The following is a 26,771-nucleotide window of genomic DNA, read 5'->3' as shown; positions in this document are numbered from 1 at the left end:
ATCATGGCGGCCCTTAGCACTAGGCAGCAGCACTGGAATTAGGAGCGGCCAGATTCAGTTATGCTAACTGTAACTAACACTTAGCCAAAAAGCTAGTGCTGTTTACACCCTGTGTTCCAGCTGTGCATGGTCCAGTCCTTCAGAAGTCTTCCACAAACTGACCAATGAGAACATAGTAGAGTGGGGGAGGAGCTCAAATGAGCCATTTCACCATCAAGGCGAGGAAGGGGTAACCTAAATACACATTATAACAACTTGAAAAATAACATAACATAATACGGTTCACACAATCCTAAATCACCAAAATTTTGCTTACATTAAAATAAGAACTTGGACTTGTCTCTTTTCCTCTAAGAATTTATACAACAGTTTTCTTTACACTGACCTTTGTCTTACACTGCAATGACCTATAATTGTTAACCTGATGTTTTCATTGTAGTGTACCACAAACGTTTTTGTGTGTTGTGGTCTTCTGTACTGATTGTATATTATATTTAACACTTAACAATGTGTTTAATTGCATTAGGTGTCATTTTGATTTTATAATTTGTATATAGTTGTGTTAATGTATGTAAAGTTCTGTTTGTAGTGGTTATTTGATGGTTCTTCTAAAGAAACTTGTAAAATTACTAGAGAAAGACTATCACACACTCAAGAAGGCGTAATTTTTGGACAGTTTTGTTTTGTTCACACATAATATGATCACAGAAGAACGTCACCTCCAGCAGCTGCTGTAGTTTCTTCATAAAAAAATTTATCAGATCTCTGAATGGCTCGACAGGTTTAATGTGGTGTACTAGTTAGATGGAAGACACAGTAAATTAATATAGAACAGACTTGTTCCTCTTTAAGTGCAACCACACTATGAAGTACAGTGACCGTCCAGAGGCAGAACAATTTTCTGGGTGTTACATTTTGCACCAAAACATACAAATAATCAGAAAACAACTGCCTTGATATACAATGGACTTTATTAGAAAAACAGATTAATAAACAGAGACTACTGGATCATGAGAATTTCTTTGGAGTATATATTTTCAGTTTTTACTAACAGATATGTTCTCATTAAAACAACAAACAGAGTACTAGTGTTTTTATTAAGTTGTTCATGTCATAGTGTAGACTGTAGTTGATTATCTTCAAAGTATTCATTATTTCAGCATTGATGTTTTAAATGTTATGTTCAAGATAACTATTGGCACAAATAAGTTTTTGTAGATTCAATTCATGTTGCTTTTCAGGTTGTTACAGAGGGAGTGATACTTACAGTAATGCCATTGCTGTAAGTATGAAATGTATTTAGCTAGAAAATATTACTATGAGGAAAAGAAGTCTGACGTTAACAACTATTAAGTATCATGACTACAAAAAAACTGAAAAATTTTACATTTGATTATTAGAAATTATACTTTTTTAAGCTTATTTTAGTAATCTTCACTGTGTGTTTTCAAATTTAATTTAAAAAAGTTTTTAGTATTTAACATAGTTGTTAGTTACTCCAGTTTTTACTGTAATGTACAAAATATTCTCTAAACCAAAAGACCAAAATATAATAAATCATTTAATGATTACTTTCTTTTCTGCACTTTTGCATTGTTTCCTAATTTTTAGTATTTTTTTCAATGACATTTTAATTTCTTGTGTTTGCAGAACATAAATAATTGGATTCAGCATGGGAGGAAAAACAGAGGTCAGAGAAAGGTTTATGATTCTGGCGTTTGGGTGTATATTTGCACTCATAGTAAAAGTGATTAATACTGGGATGAAGTAGATTGCTACTAATGAAAGATGAGCTGTACAGGTTTTAAAGGCCTTCATTCTTTCCTGAACAGTGGCTATTTTAGACAGTGCATAACCAATACATAAATAACTTAATAAAACAAATACCAGAGGAAGCCAAAGAGTAAGGCATTGTAACAACTTGGCAATAACAAAGCTGGGTGTGTTGTCATTACAGGCCAGACGGTACATCTGACCATGGTCACAGAAATAGCTGTTAATAACCACAGATTCACAGAAAGACAATCTGGTATTCAGGCCAACTGTGATGAGATGAGCAATAATAACAATGACCCAGAAAAAGAAAGTTAAAGAAAGCATGAACCTGTGGGTAACTTTGACTTGATAGTGCAGTGGAAAGATGATGGCTACAAGTCTGTCATAGGAGAGTGCAACAAGATTAAATGACTGCATTGAAAGACAGGTGTAGCAGAAAAACATGAAGGTTAAGCAGTCGTTGTAGGGGATGAAGGGGTGATTAAACAGAAATATGTCGATAACTTTGGGCACCAAAGCAGAGCTACCAACCAGATCCACAAATGCTAAGTTAAAAACTGCTACATATTTTGGAGTTCTCAGATTATAATCTAAGTATATTACTGCCATCACAGTCATGTTTCCCAGCACAGAAACAACATAAACAACACAGAGAAACACATAATAATAATTTATATTAGGAATACCAATAAATCCACTTATTATAAAATATGCAGGACGCAAAAAAGTGATGTTTTTCCCAAGCGCTGAGTTGAAAAAATCCATTGTGAATGTTTTTCTCAAGTATAATGTCCAAAGTAAAGTACTTTACTGTACCATAGAGGGGAAAATTAGTTCTTCTCTCTTTCTCTCTTAAGCTTTCTGATGGTTATGTTCTGTCAAGCTTCAGTTCTCTTCTGTGTTTATGTCAAATAAGGTGTGATCTCTTGATCCCTATTATTCACTTGGTTTAGATGTTATCCGCCCAGTCAATGACCAATTATCAATGGTTACCACCAACTCCACCTCCTAGTCAGTTCAGTACCCTGTGATAATACATTGTCAGGTCTAAAATAACAAACACAAGCAATTCAGTTTAAAGTCATATGCTTTGTCAAGGCACCTATCCACCCCCCTTCATGAATTCATTGCTCTTCAAATAATTCACAATCAAGCTTAAGCTGAATCTTACACATGGTTGAGGTTGCTCTAAATGACAGGTTTCAGTTTACTTAGTTATCTGGTGGTGCAATCTGACTGCCTTGCAATTAATGACCTTTAATATGTGAAGAGGTCCAACAAATCCATGCCCCAGTTCCCTGTCCATCATCAACAACCACAACCTCTGTTTGTCTTGGTAGGCAGGAGCCTAAGGGAGAGGCTTGTTTGCCCACTATTCATATTCTTGTACAAATCCTACTAGGTCATGACCACTGAAGAGCGTGATTAATCCCAATTAAACCTCTCAGTTAGACCATTCAAGGGTAGAAGCCGGAAAACACGTTGTAATCTCTGGGCCACGGTGTCATGAGGGAAGCCATGAATTCGGAACATGTATTGTATCATTAGTTTGGGGTCTCCTTGGCTGAGAGAAGTTTTGGTAGTTGGATGAAATGACCCAATTTAGAAGTAGTAGTTGACAATGGTAAGAATGTTGGTGTTGCCTTCAGTAGTGATCCTGGGATGAAATCCAAAGACATATGAAACCAGGCACATATGGGGATAGGCAAAGGGTGCAGAAGGCTACCAGAAGGTCCCTTAGAAGACTTGGCCAGGGTACAGAAAAGATAGGCAGCCACAAACTCCCAAATGTTCTTCATGATATTGGGTCACAAGAAGTGCCAGTACATAAAGTAGTGGATGCATGCTACTCCCGGGTAGTAGGTCAACCTGGAAGAGTGGCACCACTGGAGGACTCTGGAGCGTAGATGATCAGTTGCATACAGATGGTTGTAAGGGAAAGATGAGGGAGCCAGAGCATTATTTGGGGCATTCAGTTCTTCCTCCTCTGTGTCTAGCCTGGTTAGTTCCAGGCTAGACACAGAGGAATGAATTCAGAAGTTATGGTGGGCACTGTTTTTCAACAGATTCCAAAAGTTGAATCTGTTGAAAAACAGTGCCCACTAGGCTTTACGTGAGTTTAAACGTTTAGCCAATCTGAGGAACTCAAGGTTCTTGCAATCAGTTATATCAGTTAGGATGAGGAATTGATAGTCCTCATCCAGCCAGTGCCGCCACTCCTTCAGCACTAACTTTACCGCCAAGAGCGCCCTGTCCCCAATGTCAAATGTTTGAAATTTAAGGTTGGGCAGTAGTGAATCTGGTCTTCAGCTGGAGGAAAATCTGGTTGGAATCATGTTTGCAAAGCCCAGACACCTTTACATTGGTTTCCAGTTCTCTGGAAAGGACAACTTGCTGTTGGGTTTTTACATAATTCTATCTAGTTGGTATGTTATATTCTGTGAGGTCTGGGGGAGGGTTAGGGTTAGATGAAGGTACTTGGTTGAGTAATGAAATGTTTCAGCCCACAAAGAAGGAAGTCCAGTTGCCATGACTCAACTTGACTTCACCTGGATGACTGGGAATATTCACCACCATTTTGCAGAGAAAATAGTGTGATAGCAGGTAGATTTTACAGGATTAAATTAATCATTTGAGAGCAGCAATGGTTTAACAGTCAGTGATCCACAGTGGCCGATTGCTGATTATAAATGTACTGTAAGTACTGTGTACTACAGTATGAAGACATAAGTTTGAATAATTTAACAACATTTAATTGAGGCAGAGCAATAAAAAAAAATACAGTAATTGTGAGCAAACCAAATGGAACGTTCCTGAGATATCACCGGGACCCTCCTCTCTCTCTCTTATCAAAATCTTAAACTAAACACACAGTATGATCACAGAAGAGCAGGTCAACTCCAGCAGCTTTTGTAGCTGTTCACAAATAAAATTTATTGCATCTCTGACAGGCTGGACAGATTTAATATGCAGTATGGCTTAGGCAGAAAACAGTGAATTAATACAGAAAAGTGCTTCAGGCAAAAACAACACTTTCAATGTAACTTATTTTGAGTTAAATGTTGGGTCAAAGGTTAAAAATGAAAGCACATATGTATACATTAAAGCAACAATAAAAATAGTAGTGTTATAAGTAGTACATGTCAAAGTATAGACTACCAATAATTAGCCATCTTCAAAGTATTATTATTTTTTTGTATTATTTTAAATTTAATTTAATTTATATTAAATTAAAGTTATATTTAAGATACAGTATGTCTATGAATTATTAAGATAAATGTTTGACAAAAATATATAATACATAAAATACAAATATTTTTAGACTAAATATATGTTCATTTTCAAGTTAAAATATTTTCAGAATGTAATGTCATTGCAGACCTTATATTAGCATGAAACAAAAAAGTGAAAGAGTTTTAGAAAGAATTGCAGTTTTCTTCACTGTCATTCTGGATTGCTTTGTGATTTTTAATATTCTCTTTAATGATGTCTTGATTTCTTGTGTCTGCAGAACATAAATAATTGGATTCAACATGGGAGGAAAAACAGAGGTCAGAGAAAGGTTTATGATTCTAGCATTTGGGTGTATATTTGCATTCATAGTAAATGTGACTAATACTGGAATAAAGTAGATTGTTACTAATGAAATATGAGCTGTGCAGGTTTTAAAGGCCTTCACTCTTTCCTGGAATGTGGTTTTCTTATAAAGGGCATAACCAATATAAGAATAACTTAACAAGATGAATACCAGAGGAAGCCAAAGACTAAGGAAAGGTATTAACTTAGCAATAACGAAGCTGGGTGTGTTGTCATTACAGGCCAGACGGTACATCTGACCATGGTCACAGAAATAGCTGTTGATAACAACAGATTCACAAAAAGAAAGTCTGGTAATATAGCCAACTGTAATGAGAACAGCAATGACCACAAAGACCCAGAAAGAGGCAATCTTCCCTGTCCATCATCAACAACCACAACCTCTGTTTGTCTTGGTAGGCAGGAGCCTAAGGGAGAGGCTTGTTTGCCCACTATTCATATTCTTGTACAAATCCTACTAGGTCATGACCACTGAAGAGCGTGATTAATCCCAATTAAACCTCTCAGTTAGACCATTCGAGGGTAGAAGCCGGAAAACACGTTGTAATCTCTGGGCCACGGTGTCATGAGGGAAGCCATGAATTCGGAACATGTATTGTATCATTAGTTTGGGGTCTCCTTGGCTGAGAGAAGTTTTGGTAGTTGGATGAAATGACCCAATTTAGAAGTAGTAGTTGACAATGGTAAGAATGTTGGTGTTGCCTTCAGTAGTGATCCTGGGATGAAATCCAAAGACATATGAAACCAGGCACATATGGGGATAGGCAAAGGGTGCAGAAGGCTACCAGAAGGTCCCTTAGAAGACTTGGCCAGGGTACAGAAAAGATAGGCAGCCACAAACTCCCAAATGTTCTTCATAATATTGGGTCACAAGAAGTGCCAGTACACAAAGTACTGGATGCATGCTACTCCCGGGTAGTAGGTCAACCTGGAAGAGGGCACCACTGGAGGACTCTGGAGCGTAGATGATCAGTGACATACAGATGGTTGTAAGGGAAAGATGAGGGAGCCAGAGCATTATTTGGGGCATTCAGTTCCTCCTCCTCTGTGTCTAGCCTGGTTAGTTCCAGGCTAGACACAGAGGAATGAATTCAGAAGTTATGGTGGGCACTGTTTTTCAACAGATTCCAAAAGTTGAATCTGTTGAAAAACAGTGCCCACTAGGCTTTACGTGAGTTTAAACGTTTAGCCAATCTGAGGAACTCAAGGTTCTTGCAATCAGTTATATCAGTTAGGATGAGGAATTGATAGTCCTCATCCAGCCAGTGCCGCCACTCCTTCAGCACTAACTTTACCGCCAAGAGCGCCCTGTCCCCAATGTCAAATGTTTGAAATTTAAGGTTGGGCAGTAGTGAATCTGGTCTGCAGCTGGAGGAAAATCTGGTTGGAATCATGTTTGCAAAGCCCAGACACCTTTACACTGGTTTCCAGTTCTCTGGAAAGGACAACTTGCTGTTGGGTTTTTACATAATTCTATCTAGTTGGTATGTTATATTCTGTGAGGTCTGGGGGAGGGTTAGGGTTAGATGAAGGTACTTGGTTGAGTAATGAAATGTTTTAGCCCACAAAGAAGGAAGTCCAGTTGCCATGACTCAACTTGACTTCACCTGGATGACTGGGAATATTCACCACCATTTTGCAGAGAAAATAGTGTGATAGCAGGTAGATTTTACAGGATTAAATTAATCATTTGAGAGCAGCAATGGTTTAATAGTCAGAGATCCACAGTGGCCGATTGCTGATTATAAATGTACTGTAAGTACTGTGTACTACAGTATGAAGACATAAGTTTGAATAATTTAACAACATTTAATTGAGGCAGAGCAATAAAAAAAAAAATACAGTAATTGTGAGCAAACCAAATGGAACGTTCCTGAGATATCACCGGGACCCTCCTCTCTCTCTCTTATCAAAATCTTAAACTAAACACACAGTATGATCACAGAAGAGCAGGTCAACTCCAGCAGCTTTTGTAGCTGTTCACAAATATAATTTATTGCATCTCTGACAGGCTGGACAGATTTAATATGCAGTATGGCTTAGGCAGAAAACAGTGAATTAATACAGAAAAGTGCTTCAGGCAAAAACAACACTTTCAATGTAACTTATTTTGAGTTAAATGTTGGGTCAAAGGTTAAAAATTAAAGCACATATGTATACATTAAAGCAACAATAAAAATAGTAGTGTTATAAGAAGTAAGTAGTACATGTCAAAGTATAGACTACCAATAATTAGCCATCTTCAAAGTATTATTATTTTTTTGTATTATTTTAAATTTAATTTAATTTATATTAAATTAAAGTTATATTTAAGATACAGTATGTCTATGAATTATTAAGATAAATGTTTGACAAAAATATATAATACATAAAATACAAATATTTTTAGACTAAATATATGTTCATTTTCAAGTTAAAATATTTTCAGAATGTAATGTCATTGCAGACCTTATATTAGCATGAAACAAAAAAGTGAAAGAGTTTTAGAAAGAATTGCAGTTTTCTTCACTGTCATTCTGGATTGCTTTGTGATTTTTAATATTCTCTTTAATGATGTCTTGATTTCTTGTGTCTGCAGAACATAAATAATTGGATTCAACATGGGAGGAAAAACAGAGGTCAGAGAAAGGTTTATGATTCTAGCATTTGGGTGTATATTTGCATTCATAGTAAATGTGACTAATACTGGAATAAAGTAGATTGTTACTAATGAAATATGAGCTGTGCAGGTTTTAAAGGCCTTCACTCTTTCCTGGAATGTGGTTTTCTTATACAGGGCATAACCAATATAAGAATAACTTAACAAGATGAATACCAGAGGAAGCCAAAGACTAAGGAAAGGTATTAACTTAGCAATAACGAAGCTGGGTGTGTTGTCATTACAGGCCAGACGGTACATCTGACCATGGTCACAGAAATAGCTGTTGATAACAACAGATTCACAAAAAGAAAGTCTGGTAATATAGCCAACTGTAATGAGAACAGCAATGACCACAAAGACCCAGAAAGAGGCAATCAAAGACAACATGAACCTGTGGGTGACTTTGACTTGATAGTGCAGTGGAAAGATGATGGCTACAAGTCTGTCATAGGAGAGTGCAACAAGATTAAATGACTGCATCAGCAGACAGGTGTAGCAGAAAAACATGAATATCAGGCAGTCACTGTAGGGAATGGAGGGGTGGTTAAAGAGAAAAATGTCGATAACTTTGGGCACCAAAGCAGAGCTACCAACCAGATCCACAAATGCTAAGTTAAAAACTGCTACATACTTTGGAGTTCTCAGATTATAATCCAAGTATATTATAGCCATCACAGCCGTGTTTCCCAGCACAGAAACAATATAAACAACACAGAGAAACACATAGTAATAATTTATATTAGGAATACCAATAAATCCACTTATTATAAAATATGCAGGACGCACAAAAGTGATGTTTTTCCCAAGAGCTGAGTTGAAAAAGTCCATTGTGAATGTTTTTCGCAAGTTTAATGTCTAAAGTAGAGTACTTCACTGTACCGTAGAGGTGGAAATGAGTTCTTCTCGCTTTCTCTCACAAGCTTTCTGATGGTTAAGATCTGTCAAGCTTTAGACCACTTCTATGTTTATGTCAAATAAGGTCAGCGTGTGATCCCTTGATCCCTATTATTCACTTGGTTTGGATGTTATCCGCCCAGTCAATGACCAATTATCAATGGTTACCACCAACTCCACCTCCTAGTCAATTCGGTACCTTGTGATAATACATTGTCATGTCTAAAATAACAAACACAGCGCAGCAAAAGCAATTCAGTTTCAAAGTCCTATGCTTTCTCAAGGCACCTATCCCTGGCCCTTCATGAATTCATTGCTCTTTAAATAATTCACAATCGAGCTTAAACTGAATCTTACACATAGTTGATGTTGCTCTAAATGACAGGTTTCAGTTTACTTAGTGATCTAGTAGTAAAATCTGACTTCTTTGCAATCAATGACCTTTCATATGTAGAGAGGTCCAAAAAATTAATTCATCATCAACAACTAAAACCTCTGTCTTGGTAGGCAGGTGGCTAAGGAAGAGGCTTGTTTGCCCACTATTTATATTCTTGTACAAATCCTACTAGGGTCTGAGCACTGAAGGGTACGATCAGTCCTGATTGAACCTCTCAGTTCGACCTTCCACCCGAGGACGGAAGCTAAATCAGGCTAACAGAAACCCCAAACAGCCTAAAATGAAATATACCAAAACACGCTGTAAACTGTGGATCATGGTTTGTGTGATGAGTGAAGCCATGAATTCGGAACATGTATCATTAATTTGGGGTAGTAGCAATGGTTTAATGGTCAGAGATCCACAGTGGCTGATTGCTAATGATGAATGTACTGTGAGTACTGTGTACTACAGTATGAAGACATAGGTTTTAATAATTTAACAAACATTTAATTTAGGTGAGCAATTAAAAAAAAATACAGCAATTGTGAGCAAACCAAATGAGACCTTCCTGAGATGTCAGCGGGAACCTCCTCTCTCTCTAATCAAAATCTTAAATTTAACACACAGTATGATAACAAAAGTGCAGGTCACCTCCAGCAGTTCCCGTAGCTGTTTACGAATATAACTTATTGCATCTCTGAAAGGCCGGACAGATTTAATGTGAATTAGGGCTTAGACAGAAAACACAGTGAATGAATACAGAAAAGTGCATCAGGCAAAAACAAAACTTTTAATATACCTTATTTTCACTTAAATGTGGGGTAAAAGGTTATAATTTAAAGTATACATTAAAGCAACTAGAAAAATAGTAGAGTTACAAGAAGTAAGTAGTACATGTCAAATTATAGGTAGTATATGTTAATCTTCTTTTTATTTTAGTATTGTTTTAAATCATATTATATTTAAGATACTGTATGTTTATTAATTATTAAGGAAAATGTTTGGTAAAAAATATATAATTAAAAAATATATGTTAATTTTCAAGTACAATATTTTTAGAATGTTGTGTCATTTCAAGTATAAACCTTATATTAGCATGAAATTGTTACAGTTCGTCCCTCCGGCCCTATCTTTTGGTTTGGTTTTGTTTGTTCTGTCTCACTCTCCTGCCACACACCCATATATGGACTTCCTCTTCCCCCACTCTCCACACTCTGGACTGATTACAGACTCAATTCACCTGTGACTCCCTCCATTTTAAAAGCACCCCTCAGTCCTCAGTTCGGTGCTGGTTTGTCACTTCCACTTGCTCATTGACATTCATTCATTGCTCACTCTGTTTGGTTCATGCTCCACAATTCTGGTCAGTTTGTTCGTTCGTTTGTTTGTCCATCAGGAACCTCTGTTTGTTGTTAGTTTGAATTGTTTGGCCTGCCTTTTGCAGTATATTTTTTGTTGTTACTTTGTACGTCTAGTTTGTCTGTTGGTTTCTTGTCCGCTTTAGTGCGTGGTTTTTCGTTGATACTTTGTACTGTTGGTTCGTCTGTTTAATAATGTTCTTCTGCCTTGTGCAGATGATTTTGGTTTGTTACTTTGTGCTTCTGCTTTGTCTGTTCGTTTTGTCCACATTAGTGTGAGGTTTTGTGTTGTTACTTTGTATGTCGGGTTTAGGTTTTGTTTGTACTTACCACCGTGTGTTCGGGTCTCTTTCGTTTGATACTTTGTTAGTTTGTGTTAATTCCCTGTGTCCCCTGACCCTATTGTTACTAAATATATGTTTTTGTTCTCACTCGTTCGTCCCGTTAGTCCATTCGTAACAGAAATAAATAAATGAAAGAGTTTTAGAAAGAATTACATAGAAGAGACACAGTTTTTCTTCACTGTCATTCTGGATTGCTTTGTGATTTTTAATATTCTCTTTAATGATGTCTTGATTTCTTGTGTCTGCAGAACATAAATAATTGGATTCAACATGGGAGGAAAAACAGAGGTCAGAGAAAGGTTTATGATTCTGGCATTTGGATGTATATTTGCATTCATAGTGAATGTGACTAATACTGGAATAAAGTAGATTGTTACTAATGAAAGATGAGCTGTGCAGGTTTTAAAGGCCTTCACTCTTTCCTGGAATGTGGTTTTCTTATACAGGGCATAACCAATATAAGAATAACTTAACAAGATAAATGCCAGAGGAAGCCAAAGAGTAAGGAATGGTATTAACTTAGCAATAACGAAGCTGGGTGTGTTGTCATTACAGGCCAGACGGTACATCTGACCATGGTCACAGAAATAGCTGTTGATAACAACAGATTCACAGAAGGAAAGTCTGGTAATATAACCAACTGTAATGAGATTAGCAATGATCACAAAGACCCAGAAAGAGGCAATCAAAGAAAACATGAACCTGTGGGTGACTTTCACTTGATAGTGCAGTGGAAAGATGATGGCTACAAGTCTGTCATAGGAGAGTGCAACAAGATTAAATGACTGCATCCAAAGACAGGTGTAGCAGAAAAAAAGGAAGACCAAGCAGTCGCTGTAGGGGATGGAGGGGTGGTTAAAGAGGAAGATGTCGATAACTTTGGGCACCAAAGCAGAGCTACCAAACAGGTCTACAAATGCTAGATTAAAAACTGCTACATACTTTGGAGTTCTCAGATTATAATCCAAGTATATTAGTGCCATCACAGTCATGTTTCCTAGCACAGAAACAACATAAACAACAAAGAGAAACACATAATAATAATTTATATTAGGAATACCAATAAATCCACTTATTATAAAATATGCAGGACGCACAAAAGTGATGTTTCTCCCAAGAGCCGAGTTAAAAAAGTCCATTATGAAAAGTATTGCAGTCTCTGAAAGAGATGAGCTCTTTTTTTCTCACTCACTTTCTGATGATGAAGCTCTGTCAGATTTAAACAGTTTTTCAGTCCTCTTTTGTGTTTTTGTCAAACAAGGTCACTGTGTGATTCGTTGATCCCTTCTCATTACTTGGTTTTATACATATCAGCCTACTCAATAGCCACTTATCATTGGATATTAAGACTAAAGAGATGGGTTAATAGAGTTTAACTCCACCTTCAAAACAGATCAGCAGCCTGTGATCGTGCATTGGCATGGCTGATATGACAAACAAAGTATAATGTAGCACAAATATTTGGATCCAATGTCAACGTCCTATACTTTGTCATTCCACCTATCAGCGCCCACCCCAACCTCCCCCATACACAGACTTTGATGCTCTTTGAATAATCTGCTTGTGTTATTATTGCTGTGGCTAATGGAGTCCACGTACGTTTTTCTGAAGCACACACTACTTACAGTGCACAACGTCCAGCTTAGTAGTACTGTAGTTTACTGATCAATAACGATTTGGGAGTATTGGGAAAACATCCATGGTGTGACTTCATAGAAATGATCAGTTTATTTTCTACAGTATGTTTACGAATCCATTCCACCTAAATCTTTCTAAATATAAGATTGGACAGAAATACCAGGGTCTAGGACTGCAACCATGATACTTAAGTCTGATTGACAGTTCTGTGTTGAAGCTGAGCAAAGTTTAGGCTGGTAGCCTACATCATTGTGAATATTTATATTTGTCTGCACTGGTTTGTCTCTATTGCTCTGCAATTAAACAGGATGCATGTGATAACAAAAGAATGTAACCTCAAGTAGCTGCTTTAGTTGCTTCGTGACAAAATGTATCAACTCTCTGAATGGGTGGACAGGTTTAATGTGAAGTACTACTTAGATGGAGACACAGTAAATTAATATAGAACAGACTTGTTCCTCTTTAAGTGCAACCACACTATAAAGTAAAGTGACCATCCAGAGGCAGAATAAATTCCTTGGTATACAATGGACGTGACTAGGAAAAAAATAACTAATAAACAGTGACTATTGGATCATAAGAATTTCTTTGGAGTATATATTTTCAGTTATCACAAATATATTCACTTAAAGTACATACAGAATACTAGTGTTTTTATTAAGTTGTACATGTGGTAGTGTAGACTGTAGTTGATTATCTTCAAGGTATTCATCATTTCAGCATTGATGTTTTAAATATTGTTAAGTTCAAGATAACTGAACTAAAAAATAACTGAAATAACAAAAAACATCATAAAATAAGTTTTTGTAGATTCAATTCATTTTGCTTTTCAGGTTGTTGCAGATGGAGTGATACTTACAGTAATGCCATTGCTGTAAATATGAAATGTATTTAGCTAGAAAATATTACTGTGAGGAAAAGAAGTCTCATGTTTACAACTAGAAAGTGTCATGACTAAAAAAATAGCAGAAAAAAGCTAATTTTAGTTATCTTCACTGTGTGATTTCCAATTTAATGTTAAAAACGTTTTTAGTATTTAACATAGTTGTTAGTTACTCCAGCTTTTACCATAATGTATATAATATTCCAAATAAACAGACCAAAATATAACAGATCATTTTATGAGTACTTTCTTTTCTGGGATTTTGCATTGTTTTGGAATTTTTAGTATTTTTTTCAATGACATTTTGATTTCTTGTGTCTGTAGAACATAAATAATTGGATTCAACATGGGAGGAAATGCAGAGGTCAAAGAAAGGTTTACGATTCTGGCATTTGGGTGTATATTTGTATTCATAGTAAATGTAATTAGTACTGGGATGAAGTAGATTGTTACTAAGGAAAGATGAGCTGTGCAGGTTTTAAAAGCTTTCATTCTTTCCTGAACAGTGGCTATTTTAGACAGTGCATAGCCAATACATAAATAACTTAATAAAACAAATACCAGAGGAAGCCAAAGAGTAAGGAATGGCATTAACTTAGCCATAACAAAGCTGGGTGTGTTGTCATTACAGGCCAAACGGTACATCTGACCATGGTCACAGAAATAGCTGTTAATAACCACAGATTCACAGAAAGACAGTCTGGTAATATAACCAACTGTAATGAGATGAGCAATAACCACAAAGACCCAGAAAGAGGCAATCAATGAAAACATGAACCTGTGGGTGACTTTCACATGATAGCGCAGTGGAAAGATGATGGCTACAAGTCTGTCATAGGAGAGTGCAACAAGATTAAATGACTGCATTGAAAGACAGGTGTAGCAGAAAAACATGAAGGTTAAGCAGTCGTTATAGGGGATGGAGGGGTGGTTAAACAGAAATATGTCGATAACTTTGGGCACCAAAGCAGAGCTACCAACCAGATCCACAAATGCTAAGTTAAAAACTGCTACATACTTTGGAGTTCTCAGATTATAATCCAAGTATATTAGTGCCATCACAGTCATGTTTCCCAGCACAGAAACAACATAAACAATAAAGAGAAACACATAGTAATAATTTATATAGGGAATACCAATAAATCCACTTATTATAAAATATGCAGGACGCAAAAAAGTGATGTTTTTCCCAAGAGCCGAGTTAAAAAAGTCCATTGTAAAACTCTTTGCAGTCTCTGATAGAGATGAGCTCTTTTTTCTCACTTCCTGATGATGAAGTTCTGTCAGATTTCAACAGTTTTTCAGTCCTCTTTTGTGTTTATTTCACACAAGGTCACTGTATGATCCCTTGATTCCTTCTCATCACTTAGTTTTATACATATCAGCCCATTCAATGGCCACTTATAAGAGGATATCAAGACTATAGAGGTGGGATAATAGAGTTTAACTCCACCTTCAAATCAGATCAACAGCCTGTGATCATGCATTTGCATGGTTGAAATGACAAACAATATAATATAGCACAAATACTTTCAATTTCAAAGTCCTATGCTTTGTCATGCCACTTATCCACCCCAACCTCTCCCCTACACAGACTTTGATACTTCTTGAATAAAGTCACAATCAACACATAGCTTCTGTTTATGTTATTATCGCAGTGACTACTGGACTGAAGACTGGACAGAAATACCAGGTCCAGGACTGCAACCATGATACTTAAGCTTGATTGACAGTTCTATGTTGAAGCTCAGCAGAGTTTAAGCTATGTCATTGTGAATATTTAAGTTTGTCTGCACTGGTTTGTCTCTATTGCTTTGCAATTAAACAGGATGCATATGATCACAAAAGAACGTCACCTCCAGCAGCTGCTTTAGGGGCTTCGTGGCAAAACTGATCAAGTCTCTGAATGGGTGGACAGGTTTAATGTGAAGTACTACTTAGATGGAAGACAGTAAATGAATATAGAACAGACTTGTTCCTCTTTAAGTGCAACCACACTATAAAGTACAGTGACCATCCAGAGGCAGAATAAATTTCTTGGTGTTACATTTTGCACCAGAACATACAAATAATCAGAAAACAACTGCCTTGATATATACAATGGACTTGATTAGGAAAAAATAAATAAATAAACAGTTTCTATTAGATCATAAGAGTTTCTTTGGAGTATATATTTTCAGTTTTTACACACAGATATGTTCTCATTAAAACAACAAACAGAATACTAGTGTTTTTATTAAGTTGTACATGTGGTAGTGTAGACTGTAGTTGATTATCTTCAAAGTATTCATTATTTCAGCATTGATATTTTAAATGTTATGTTCAAGATAACTATTGGCACAAATAGAAAAATATAATAAAATAAGTTTTTGTAGATTAAATGCTTGTTGCTATTCAGATTGTTACAGATGGAGTGATACTTACAGTAATGCCTTTGCTATAAATATGAAATGTATTTAGCTAGAAAACAATATTTTGAGGAAAAGAAATAGACAACAAGTCTCATGTTTAAAACTATATATACATTATAGACATAACATCGTTGTGACTCCAGGTTTAATTGCAATGTATATAATATCTTAAACAGACAGCCCAAATTATAATAGATCATAAATAGATAAATAAATAGACCCTAAATTCACATTATAACATGGATATACACTTTTTAACAGTTATTACACACTACACAGGATCTTGTATCAATTAAGCACCAAAATAAAATATAAGCCTTAAATTAGCCAAAATATTTACCACTTTAAACTAAAACATTTTTAAAAATGTGTCTTTATCTAAACATTGTATATCATTTACGGCTCAAAACAGCTAGCTCTAGTTTCCAGTGATTAAATGTTAAAATAGTCTTATAGGTCAATTATTTAGTCATCATCTGTGAGGTTATAAAGGGTTTGCAGTCAGTATTTAAGACAAATAACATAATAGGGTCCACAAGCCCAAATCACCCACATTTTCCTGGAGTTGAAATAAAAAATCTGACCTGTCTCCTTTACTCTAAGAACTTATACAGCACTTTTCTTTACACCGACTTTTGTCTTACACTACAATGAACTTTCCAATGTACCACAAACGTTTTTGTGTGTTGTGGTCTTCTGTACTGATTGTATATAACATTTAACCCATAACAATGTGTTTCATTGCATTAAGTGTAATTTAGTTTTTATAATTAGTATATAGTTATGTTAATGTATGTAAATTTCTGTTATTGGTGGTTCGCCGATGGATCTTCTAAAGAGACTTATAACATATTAAAGAGCCAAACCTGACAAAATCTCTGACAACAGGTAACTACTTGATTGACACAAATGTTTGTTGTAAAATCGATAAAGCTCAGACTATCGAACACTCAAGAAGGCAGAATTTTTGGACAGTTGTTTTGTTGATTTGGCAAAATCTTAAAAATTCGAAACACATAATATGATCACAATAGAACGTCACCTCCAGCAGCTGCTTTAGTTGCTTTGTAACAAAATTTATCAAATCTCTGAATGGCTGGAAAAGTTTAATGTGAAGTACTACTTAGATGGAAGACAGTAAATTAATATGGAACAGACTTGTTCCTTTCGAAATGCAACCACACTATAAAGTAAAGTGACATTCCCGAGGCAGAACAACTTTCGTAGTGTTACATTTTGTACCAAAACATATCAATAAACCACCTTGATATACAATGGACTTGATTAGAAAATTAAATAATAAATAGTGACTATTAGATTATAAGAATTTCTTTGGAGTATATATTCTCACTTATCACACACGTGTTCACATTAAACTAACAAACAGAATACTAGTGTTTTTATTAAGTTGTACATGTGGTAGTGTAGACTGTAGTTGATTATCTTCAAATTATTCATTATTTCAGCATTGATGTTTTAAATTTTATGTTCAAGATAACGTTTGGCACAAATAAAAAAATATAGTAAAATAAGTTTGTATAGATTCAATTCATGTTGCTTTTTCAGATGGAGTGATACTTACAGTAATGCCTTTGCTATCAATATGAAATGTATTTAGCTAGAAAACATTATTGTGAGGAAAAGAAAAAGACAACAAGTCTCATGTTTAAAACTATACATACTTTATAGACATGACATCGTTGTGACTCCAGGTTTAACTGTAATGTACATAATATCCTAAAAAGACAGCCCAAATTATAATAGATCATTTTATGATTACTTTCTTCACTGCAATTTTAGATTGTTTTCTAATTTTTAGTATTTTTTTCAATGACATTTTGATTTCCTGTGTCTGCAGAACATAAATAATTGGATTCAACATGGGAGGAAAAACTGAGGTCAGAGAAAGGTTTATGATTCTGGCGTTTGGGTGTATATTTGCATTCATAGTAAATGTGACTAATATTGGGATGAAATAGATTGTTACTAAAGAAAGATGAGCTGTGCAGGTTTTAAAGGCCTTTCACTCTTTCCTGAACCGAGGCTATTTTAGACAGTGCATAACCAATATAAAAATAACTTAACAAGATGAATGCCAGAGGAAGCCAAAGAGCAAGAATTGGTAATAACTTAGCCATAACCAAGCTGGGTGTGTTGTCATTACAGGCCAGACGGTACATCTGACCGTGGTCACAGAAATAGCTGTTAATAACAACAGATTCACAGAAGGAAAGTCTGGTAATATAACCAACTGTAATGAGATGAGCAATGATCACAATGACCCAGAAAGAGGCAATCAAAGAAAACATGAACCTGTGGGTGACTTTCACTTGATAGTGCAGTGGAAAGATGATGGCTACAAGTCTGTCATAGGAGAGTGCAACCAGATTAAATGACTGCATCAGCAGACAGGTGTAGCAGAAAAACATGAATGCCAAACAGTCGCTGTAGGGGATGGAGGGGTGGTTAAACAGAAAGATGTCGATAACTTTGGGCACCAAAGCAGAGCTACCAACCAGATCCACAAATGCTAAGTTAAAAACTGTTACATATTTTGGAGTTCTCAGATTATAATCCAAGTATATTATTGCCATCACAGTCATGTTTCCCAGCACAGAAACAACATAAACAAAAAAGAGAAACACATAGTAATAATTTATATTAGGAATACCAATAAATCCACTTATTATAAAATATGCAGGACGCACAAAAGTGATGTTTTTCCCAAGAGCTGAGTTGAAAAAGTCCATTGTGAATTTTTTTGCATCATATAATGTCCAAAGTACAGTTGTTGATTAAACAGTAGATCAGATGGAGATGAGCTGATGTTTCTCACTAATTTTCTGATGATGAAGTTCTGTCAGATTTGAACAGTTTTTTTAGTCCTCTTTTGTGTCCAACAAGGTCACTATGTAATACGTTCTCATCACTTGATGTGGATGATATCGGCCCATTCAATGGCCACTTATCAGTGGATATCAACACTAAAGAGGTGGGTTAATAGAGCTTAACTCCACCTTCAAGTCAGATCATCAGCCTGTGATCATGCATTAGTATGGGTGTTATGACAAACACAGTATAATGTAGCACAAATACTTGTATCCAATTTCAAAGTCCTATACTTTATTATTAGGAGCGGCCAGATTCAGTTATACTAACTCCAGCTTACACTTAGCCAAAAAAACTGTGACGTTTACACCCTGTATTCCAGCTGTGCATGGTCCAGCCATTAGAAGCCTTACACCAGCTGGCCATTTAGGACAATGTAGGGTGGGGAACTCAACAGATCCATTTCGCCATCAAGGCCAGAAAGTTATACCCTAAATTCACATTATAACATGGATATACACTTTTTAACAGTTTTTACACACTACACAGGATCTTGTATCAATTAAGCACCAAAATAAAATATAAGCCTTAAATTAGCCAAAATATTTACTACTTTAAACTAAACAATTTTAAAAATGTGTCTTTATCTAAACATTGTATATCATTCATGGCTCAAAACAGTTAGCTCTAGTTTTCAATGAAAAATAAAAAAAAGTCTCATTGATCAGTTTTTAGCCATCATCTGTCAGGTTATAAAGGGTTTGCAGTCAGTATTTAAGACACATAGCATAATAGGGTTCACAATCCCAAATCACCCACATTTCCCTGGAATTGAAATAAAAGTTTTGAGCTGTCTTCTTTACCCTAAGAACGTATACAACACCTTTCTTTACAGTGACCTTTGCACCTAAACATACAAATAAACCACCTTGATATACAATTGACTTGACAAGAAAAAATTAATTAATCAACAGTGACTATTGGATCATAATAATTTCTTTAAAGTATATATTTTCAGTTATCACACACAAATATGTTCACATTTCAGCAACAAACAGAATACTAATGTTGTTATGAAGCTGTACATGTCGTATTGTAGACTGTAGTTGATTATCTTCAAAGTATTCATTATTTCAGTATTGATGTTTTAAATGTTGTTAAGTTCAAGATAACTTTTGGCACAAATAGAAATAGATAATAAAATAAGTTTTTGTAGATTCAATTCATGTTGCCATTCAGGTTGTTGCAGATGGAGTGATACTTACAGTAATGCCATTGCTGTAAGTATGAAATGTATTTAGCTAGAAAATATTACTATGCGGAAAAGAAGTCTCATGTTTACAACTATAAAGTACCATGACTACAAAATAGCTGAAAAAATTAACATTTGGAAAATTATATACTTTTTTAGTAATCTTCACCGTGTGATTAAAAATTTTATGTTAAAAAATGTTTTTAGTATTTAACATAGTTGTTAGCTACTCAAGGTTTTACTGTAATAGGATATAATATTCTAAACAGAGCAAAATATAACATACATATACACATACATAATTAAACATGTATATGGTTTTTGTAAATTACATGCTTGTTGCTTTTCAGATTGTTACAGATGGAGTGATACTTACAGTAATGCCTTTCCTATCAATATGAAATGTATTTAGTTAGAAAACATTATTGTGAGGAAAAGAAATAGACAACAAGTCTCATGTTTAAAACTATAAATACTTTATACACACACATCGTTGTTACTCCAGGTTACTGCAATGTACATAATATCCTAAACAGACAGCACAAAGTATAATAAATCATTTTATGATTACTTTCTTTGCTGCAATTTTGGATTGTTTCCTCATTTTTAGTATTTTTTTCAATGACATTTTGATTTCCTGTGTCTGCAGAACATAAATAATTGGATTCAACATGGGAGGAAAAACAGAGGTCAGAGAAAGGTTTATGATTCTGGCATTTGGGTGTATATTTGCATTCATAGTAAATGTGATTAATACTGGAATGAAATAGATTGTTACTAAAGAAAGATGAGCTGTGCAGGTTTTAAAGGCCTTCACTCTTTCCTGAACCGTGGCTATTTTAGACAGTGCATAACCAATATAAGAATAACTTAACAAGATGAATGCCAGAGGAAGCCAAAGAGTAAGAACTGGTCCCAACTTAGCCATAACGAAGCTGGGTGTGTTGTCATTACAGGCCAGACGGTACATTTGACCATGGTCACAGTAATAACTGTTAATAACAACAGATTCACAGAAGGAAAGTCTGGTAATAAAGCCAGTTGCAATAAGTGTGATGGTGATGGCTAAGACCCAGAAAAAGGCAATCAAAGAAAACATCAACCTGTGGGTGACTTTCACTTGATAGTGCAGTGGAAAGATGATGGCTACAAGTCTGTCATAGGAGAGTGCAACAAGATTAAATGACTGCATCCAAAGACAAGTGGAGCAGGTAAAGAGGAATGTCAAGCAGTCGCTGTAGGGGATGGAGGGGTGGTTAAACAGAAATATATCGATAACTTTGGGCACCAAAGCAGAGCTACCAATCAGATCCACAAATGCTAAGTTAAAAACTGCTACATACTTTGGAGTTCTCAGATTATAATCCAAGTATATTAGTGCCATCACAGCCGTGTTTCCCAGCACAGAAACAACATAAACAAAAAAGAGAAACACATAGTAATAATTTATATTAGGAATACCAATAAATCCACTTATTATAAAATATGCAGGACGCACAAAAGTGATGTTTTTCCCAAGAGCTGAGTTGAACAAATCCATTGTAAAAATGTTCTGTATATTTAGTATATTGTCAAAGTTGAGGGTGGCACATCAAATCAGAAATTAGCTCTTCTTTCACACTTTCTGATGTTAATACAGCTCAACTCCACCTCAAGTCAGAACAGCAGTCTGTGATCATACGTTGTCATGGCTAATATGACAAACACAGCCTAATGAAGCACAAATACCTTTCTCCCACAGTATGTTTGTTATGCTACCTTTCAACCCCAACCTCCCCTTTTCTTTGTTGCTCATTAAATAAGATCTCATTCATATTGTAGTTTCTAATAGTTTAATTGGCGGCTGGACACCATCTATGTTTTTCTGGTGGACACACATTTTATACCTAGCTTTGTGGTCCCACAGATACAGTTGGCATCTACTGATCAATAATTATGGAAATACTGATAACTTGTAACATCCATTGTGTGATGTTATTAAAATGACAGAGTGATTGCAGCAAGATTACTTAAACTGGCAAAGTAAATGAAAATATGGTTGGTATAAATATTGAGGTGATGAGACAAAATGGCCACCAGGTGTGTGATTGGTGGATCATTGGTGGAGAGCCAAATCTGCTGATATCTCTGATTACAGGTAACCAATTGATTTACACAAAGTTTTTGTTGAAATGAAGAAAACTTTAAAAAAGACTAACAGAGTGAACAGTTCAGCTTTGTTCATTTGAGAAAATCTTAAAATCTAAACACACAATATGACCAGAAAAGAACCTCACTTCTTGCAGCTGCTGTAGTTGCTTAATAATAAAATGTATTACGTCATTAAATGGCTGCAAAGGTTTCATGTGTGTGACGATTCTTTGACTTTTACAGAACGTTCTTTTTGCAGGATCCTAGTAGACGCAGTTGGGTCGTCAGTGTGAGATTCAGCTCACCTGGTCTGGCTGCAGTATAAAAGCTAGTGGGAACTCAGGGGTGATTCTAGGATTTTATCCTAAACGGGGCATCGCTACTAATGTTAATCTCCGTTAGCCTGTTAATAGGAAAGCCTTTTACATATTAGCATCAAGCTAATAGGCTAGTTCTGAGCACATCATGGAAAGCTTTCCTTTGCTAGTCATTTGACTAGGATGTGATACGTGCTCCACTGTTGTACATATATATATATATATATATATATATATATATATATGCTATCATTTTTAACATGGTTGATTTATTTATCTCTTTGTTTGGATGTGTCAGTTTTACAGTGTTTTCATTTTCTACATGGAGTTATTGGTTTTACTTCATTATTGGATAGTATTTATAGTTTTGTTATTACTGCAAGCATAACATTCATTTAGTTAAAAATTATTATCAAAGAGACTGATTGCAGACAAAACATGCTCTGTGTACTGTAAATTCAAATATGAAGTATTATGATATACTGATTTTAGTTATATAGACCTAATCTTTACTGTAGGTTTTCAAAACTGATGTCAAAGAGACACTTTTAGTTATTTCAGGTTTTATTCAAAAGCAAATATTTGGTCGAAAATGTACTTAAATGCTCATTTGATCATTTTGGTCTTTACTATAATTTTGGATTTCTTTCTTATTTTTAGTATTTTTTTCAATGACATTTTGATTTCTTGTGTCTGGAGAACATAGATAATTGGATTCAACATGGGAGGAAAAACTGAGGTCAGAGAAAGGTTTATGATTCTGGCATTTGGGTGTATATTTGCACTCATAGTAAATGTGATTAATACTGGGATGAAGTAGATTGCTATCAAGGAAAGATGAGCTGTGCAGGTTTTGAAAGCCTTCATTCTTTTCTGAACAGTGGCTATTTTAGTCAGTGCATAACTAATAGATAAATAACTCAATAAAACAAATACCAGAGGAAGCCAAAGTGTAATAACTGGTCCCAACTTAGCCATGACTGAGCTAGATGTGTTGTCATTACAGGCCAGACGGTACATCTGACCATGGTCACAGAAATAGCTGTTAATAACAACAGATTCACAGAAAGACAGTCTTGTAATAAGGCCAATCATAACGAGATCAGCAATGACTACAAAGACCCAGAAAAAGGCAATCAAAGAAAACATCAACCTGTGGGTGACTTTCACTTGATAGTGCAGTGGAAAGATGATGGCTATAAGTCTGTCATAGGAGAGTGCAACAAGATTAAATGACTGCATCCAAAGACAGGTGTAGCAGAAAAACATGAATGTCAGACAGTCGCTGTAGGGGATGGAGGGGTGGTTAAACAGAAATATGTCGATAACTTTGGGCACCAAAGCAGAGCTACCAACCAGATCCACAAATGCTAAGTTAAAAACTGCTACATATTTTGGAGTTCTCAGCTTAGGATCCAAGTATATTACTGCCATCACAGCTGTGTTTCCCAGCACAGAAACAACATAAACAAAAAAGAGAAACACATAATAATAATTTATATTAGGAATTCCAATAAATCCACTTATTATAAAATATGCAGGACGCAAAAAAGTGATGTTTTTTCCAAGAGCTGAGTTGAAAAAGTCCATTGTGCAAAAGTTCTTTTTTCTCACTCACTTTCTGATGATGAACCTCTGAATCTCTTTTCTTTACTTGATTGGGATGTTATCAGCCCATTCAATAGCCATGTTTAATGTAAGAAACACAGCACATTACGAACACTTGTCTCCTGTTGTTTCCTCTCTGCCAAAGTCCTTTGTTTTGTCATGCTACCTTTAAATAATTTCACACTATTCGTGTAGCTGCTGGGGTCCAATTAGGTTTTTTGGACGACACAGTACTGATAATACACATCTTCTGGTTTACTGCAGGGACGCACCGTCATGAAAAGGGAAACAGATGATGCAACACATATTACCATTTATCCACTGATCTGTACTATAAATGTCATTTCTGTTTGATTTTCATAATTCAAATCATTTTTATAGTCAAACTAGTTAACTTTGTATTAGACCTGTTCAAATTCAGGGGAGACACTAAATGTGAGGCAGAAACAACAAAAAAACAGATGGTCACATATTTTTATTATGGATAATTTCATTTGCAGTGAATGAATATGAATTTTGCAATAGTTCTTCCTTTGTTTAATACACTGATCAGCCACAGCATTAAAACTACCTGGTGGTTTGGATGTTGTGGTGTAATGTAGAGGGCTCAGCAGGGGAAAACTGTAATACTGGTCTTGATTGACAGGTGTCACAACACAGTGCATCTCAGTTTGCGGTGTATGAGGCTGCAGACCTACCACCAGGTAGTTTTATAGTCAGTGTATACTACAGTAACTCTATATAATCTTACATCAGTTATTTTGGGTCTTACAGAGTTCAGCGCTTAATGTTCTCAACGTTCTGCATCTTCCACATTGTATATTATAACATCACATTGTACTGTACTTTTATAAAAAACTGTTTAACACAAAAAGAGACACAAACTACAACAAAAATAAAGAGTTATATAAAATCTGTTTTCTTTATGACTTCTTCCACAACAACTATAATAATATCCATGACAGTAAGTTGTAGTTACACAGTAAAAATATACACAGTTGACATTAGCAGCCTGAATCTGACCTCAGTCCCTGAAGATAAGTCTCCCTGTTTGTACAAATGCCAAGAAATGCAGGCAGTTTTATTATTTTCATCTTAGAAAATCTAAATTCTCTGAATTTCTGGAGCGTTGTATTTTAAAGTACTACATATTCCATAGTTTACAGGGAATTCTTGTTATGTAAATGCAGCACACACAAACAAATGAAAGTATAAAGTAGAATACTAGTGGTTGTGTCCAAGTTTAACAGTAGACTTTAGTTATTAATTGTTGTTGAATATAATCATGTTTGTTCATTACAAGCGGCTTACTACAACTGTTATGGTAAAGTATATGACTTCCTAAACAGACCACAAATACAAACAAATGGTCATTGTATGATGACTCTCTTCAATGTAAGCCCAGAATGCATTTTGATTTTTAGTATTTTCTTCAATGACATTTTGATTTCTTGTGTCTGCAGAACATAAATAATTGGATTCAGCATGGGAGGAAAAACAGAGGTCAGAGAAAGGTTTATGATTCTGGCATTGGGGTGTATATTTGCACTCATTGTAAAAGTGATTAATACTGGGATGAAGTAGATTGTTACTAATGAAAGATGAGCTGTGCAGGTTTTTAAGGCCTTCACTCTTTCCTGAACAGTGGCTATTTTAGACAGTGCATAACAGATACATAAATAGCTTAACAAGATAAATACCAGAGGAAGCCAGAGAATAAGAACTGGTAACAAATTACCAATTATAGTGTTGGGTGTTTTCTCATTGCATGCTAGTTTGTACATCTGACCGTGGTCACAGAAATAGCTGTTAATAACAACAGACTTACAAAAGGAAAGTCTGGTAATAAGACCGACTGCAATGAGCACAACAGTGACCACAAAGACCCAGAAAGAGGCAATCAAAGAAAACATGAACCTGTGGGTGACTTTGACTTGATAGCGCAGTGGAAAGATGATGGCTACAAGTCTGTCATAAGAGAGTGCAACCAGAGTCAGAGCCTGCATTGAAAGACAGGTGTAGCAGAAAAACATGAATGTCAGGCAGTCGTTGTAGGTGATGGAGGGGTGGTTAAACAGAAATATGTCGATAACTTTGGGCACCAAAGCAGAGCTACCAACCAGATCCACAAATGCTAAGTTAAAAACTGCTACATACTTTGGAGTTCTCAGATTATAATCCAAGTATATTACTGCCATCACAGCTGTGTTTCCTAGCACAGAAACAACATAAACAAAAAAGAGAAACACATAATAATAATTTATATTAGGAATACCAATAAATCCACTTATTATAAAATATGCAGGACGCACAAAAGTGATGTTTTTCCCAAGCGCTGAGTTGAAAAAGTCCATTGTCCTGTGTAAAGTGTCCTAATCGCAGTGGCTGACTGTCTGACACATCAACACTGTGCTTTTTTAAACAGACGGTTCTTTCTCTCTCTCACTTTTTTCTAATGACGACGACGATATGACGACGCTCTGACAAGCTGTAACTGTTTTATCGTGCTCTGCGTTTATATCAAACAAGGTCAATGCATCAACCCCTTGAGAATACATATAGGAATTATTGACTCATAGAGCTGCTACTGTTTTTACATTTGTTTAATAATTATTTAAGACTGTAGACCCATAAATATAAATACCAAATCCAACAAGACAATGGTCTTTCTCTCATTACTTTCCTATATCCTTTTCCAGTTTTTTTCTATTCAA

At 35.5% G+C, this 26,771-nt stretch overlaps 7 protein-coding genes and 1 pseudogene across 7 annotated transcripts; all 8 read right to left on the bottom strand.

The window, feature by feature from the left end:
• Positions 1–1,557: 1,557 nt before the first annotated feature.
• On the bottom strand, positions 1,558–2,541 carry LOC113171093 (olfactory receptor 1-like). Its single transcript, XM_026373468.1, has one exon. It carries the CDS (start codon positions 2,539–2,541, stop codon positions 1,558–1,560), a length of 984 nt encoding a protein of 327 aa, XP_026229253.1.
• A 5,281-nt stretch (positions 2,542–7,822) lies between these two features.
• Positions 7,823–8,842, bottom strand: LOC113171087 (olfactory receptor 1-like). Its single transcript, XM_026373462.1, has one exon. The coding sequence runs from the start codon at positions 8,840–8,842 to the stop codon at positions 7,823–7,825; it is 1,020 nt and encodes a 339-aa protein (XP_026229247.1).
• Positions 8,843–11,138: 2,296 nt separating this feature from the next.
• On the bottom strand, positions 11,139–12,128 carry LOC113171085 (olfactory receptor 1-like). Its single transcript, XM_026373460.1, has one exon. It carries the CDS (start codon positions 12,126–12,128, stop codon positions 11,139–11,141), a length of 990 nt encoding a protein of 329 aa, XP_026229245.1.
• Positions 12,129–13,741: 1,613 nt separating this feature from the next.
• Positions 13,742–14,725, bottom strand: LOC113171083 (olfactory receptor 1500-like). The gene has a single exon (XM_026373459.1). The coding sequence runs from the start codon at positions 14,723–14,725 to the stop codon at positions 13,742–13,744; it is 984 nt and encodes a 327-aa protein (XP_026229244.1).
• Positions 14,726–17,686: 2,961 nt separating this feature from the next.
• LOC113171074 lies at positions 17,687–18,671 on the bottom strand (annotated as a pseudogene).
• Positions 18,672–20,558: 1,887 nt separating this feature from the next.
• On the bottom strand, positions 20,559–21,542 carry LOC113171070 (olfactory receptor 1-like). Its single transcript, XM_026373444.1, has one exon. The coding sequence runs from the start codon at positions 21,540–21,542 to the stop codon at positions 20,559–20,561; it is 984 nt and encodes a 327-aa protein (XP_026229229.1).
• A 1,513-nt stretch (positions 21,543–23,055) lies between these two features.
• Positions 23,056–24,039, bottom strand: LOC113171067 (olfactory receptor 1-like). Its single transcript, XM_026373442.1, has one exon. The coding sequence runs from the start codon at positions 24,037–24,039 to the stop codon at positions 23,056–23,058; it is 984 nt and encodes a 327-aa protein (XP_026229227.1).
• Positions 24,040–25,427: 1,388 nt separating this feature from the next.
• Positions 25,428–26,411, bottom strand: LOC113171064 (olfactory receptor 1500-like). The gene has a single exon (XM_026373439.1). It carries the CDS (start codon positions 26,409–26,411, stop codon positions 25,428–25,430), a length of 984 nt encoding a protein of 327 aa, XP_026229224.1.
• Between the last annotated feature and the right edge of the window lie 360 nt (positions 26,412–26,771).

The sequence above is a fragment of the Anabas testudineus genome, chromosome 14 (assembly GCF_900324465.2).
Source record: "Anabas testudineus chromosome 14, fAnaTes1.2, whole genome shotgun sequence".
NCBI lineage: Eukaryota > Metazoa > Chordata > Actinopteri > Anabantiformes > Anabantidae > Anabas > Anabas testudineus.
The sequence above is the reverse complement of the archived record's forward strand: the minus strand, read 5'-3'. Positions and strand labels throughout refer to the sequence as shown.

What these genes read in the sequence shown, in the direction of transcription:
- LOC113171093 (XM_026373468.1), bottom strand. Translation starts at nt 2,541, where the DNA reads ATGGATTTTTTCAACTCAGCGCTTGGGAAAAACATCACTTTTTTGCGT.
- LOC113171087 (XM_026373462.1), bottom strand. Translation starts at nt 8,842, where the DNA reads ATGGACTTTTTCAACTCAGCTCTTGGGAAAAACATCACTTTTGTGCGT.
- LOC113171085 (XM_026373460.1), bottom strand. Translation starts at nt 12,128, where the DNA reads ATGGACTTTTTTAACTCGGCTCTTGGGAGAAACATCACTTTTGTGCGT.
- LOC113171083 (XM_026373459.1), bottom strand. Translation starts at nt 14,725, where the DNA reads ATGGACTTTTTTAACTCGGCTCTTGGGAAAAACATCACTTTTTTGCGT.
- LOC113171070 (XM_026373444.1), bottom strand. Translation starts at nt 21,542, where the DNA reads ATGGATTTGTTCAACTCAGCTCTTGGGAAAAACATCACTTTTGTGCGT.
- LOC113171067 (XM_026373442.1), bottom strand. Translation starts at nt 24,039, where the DNA reads ATGGACTTTTTCAACTCAGCTCTTGGAAAAAACATCACTTTTTTGCGT.
- LOC113171064 (XM_026373439.1), bottom strand. Translation starts at nt 26,411, where the DNA reads ATGGACTTTTTCAACTCAGCGCTTGGGAAAAACATCACTTTTGTGCGT.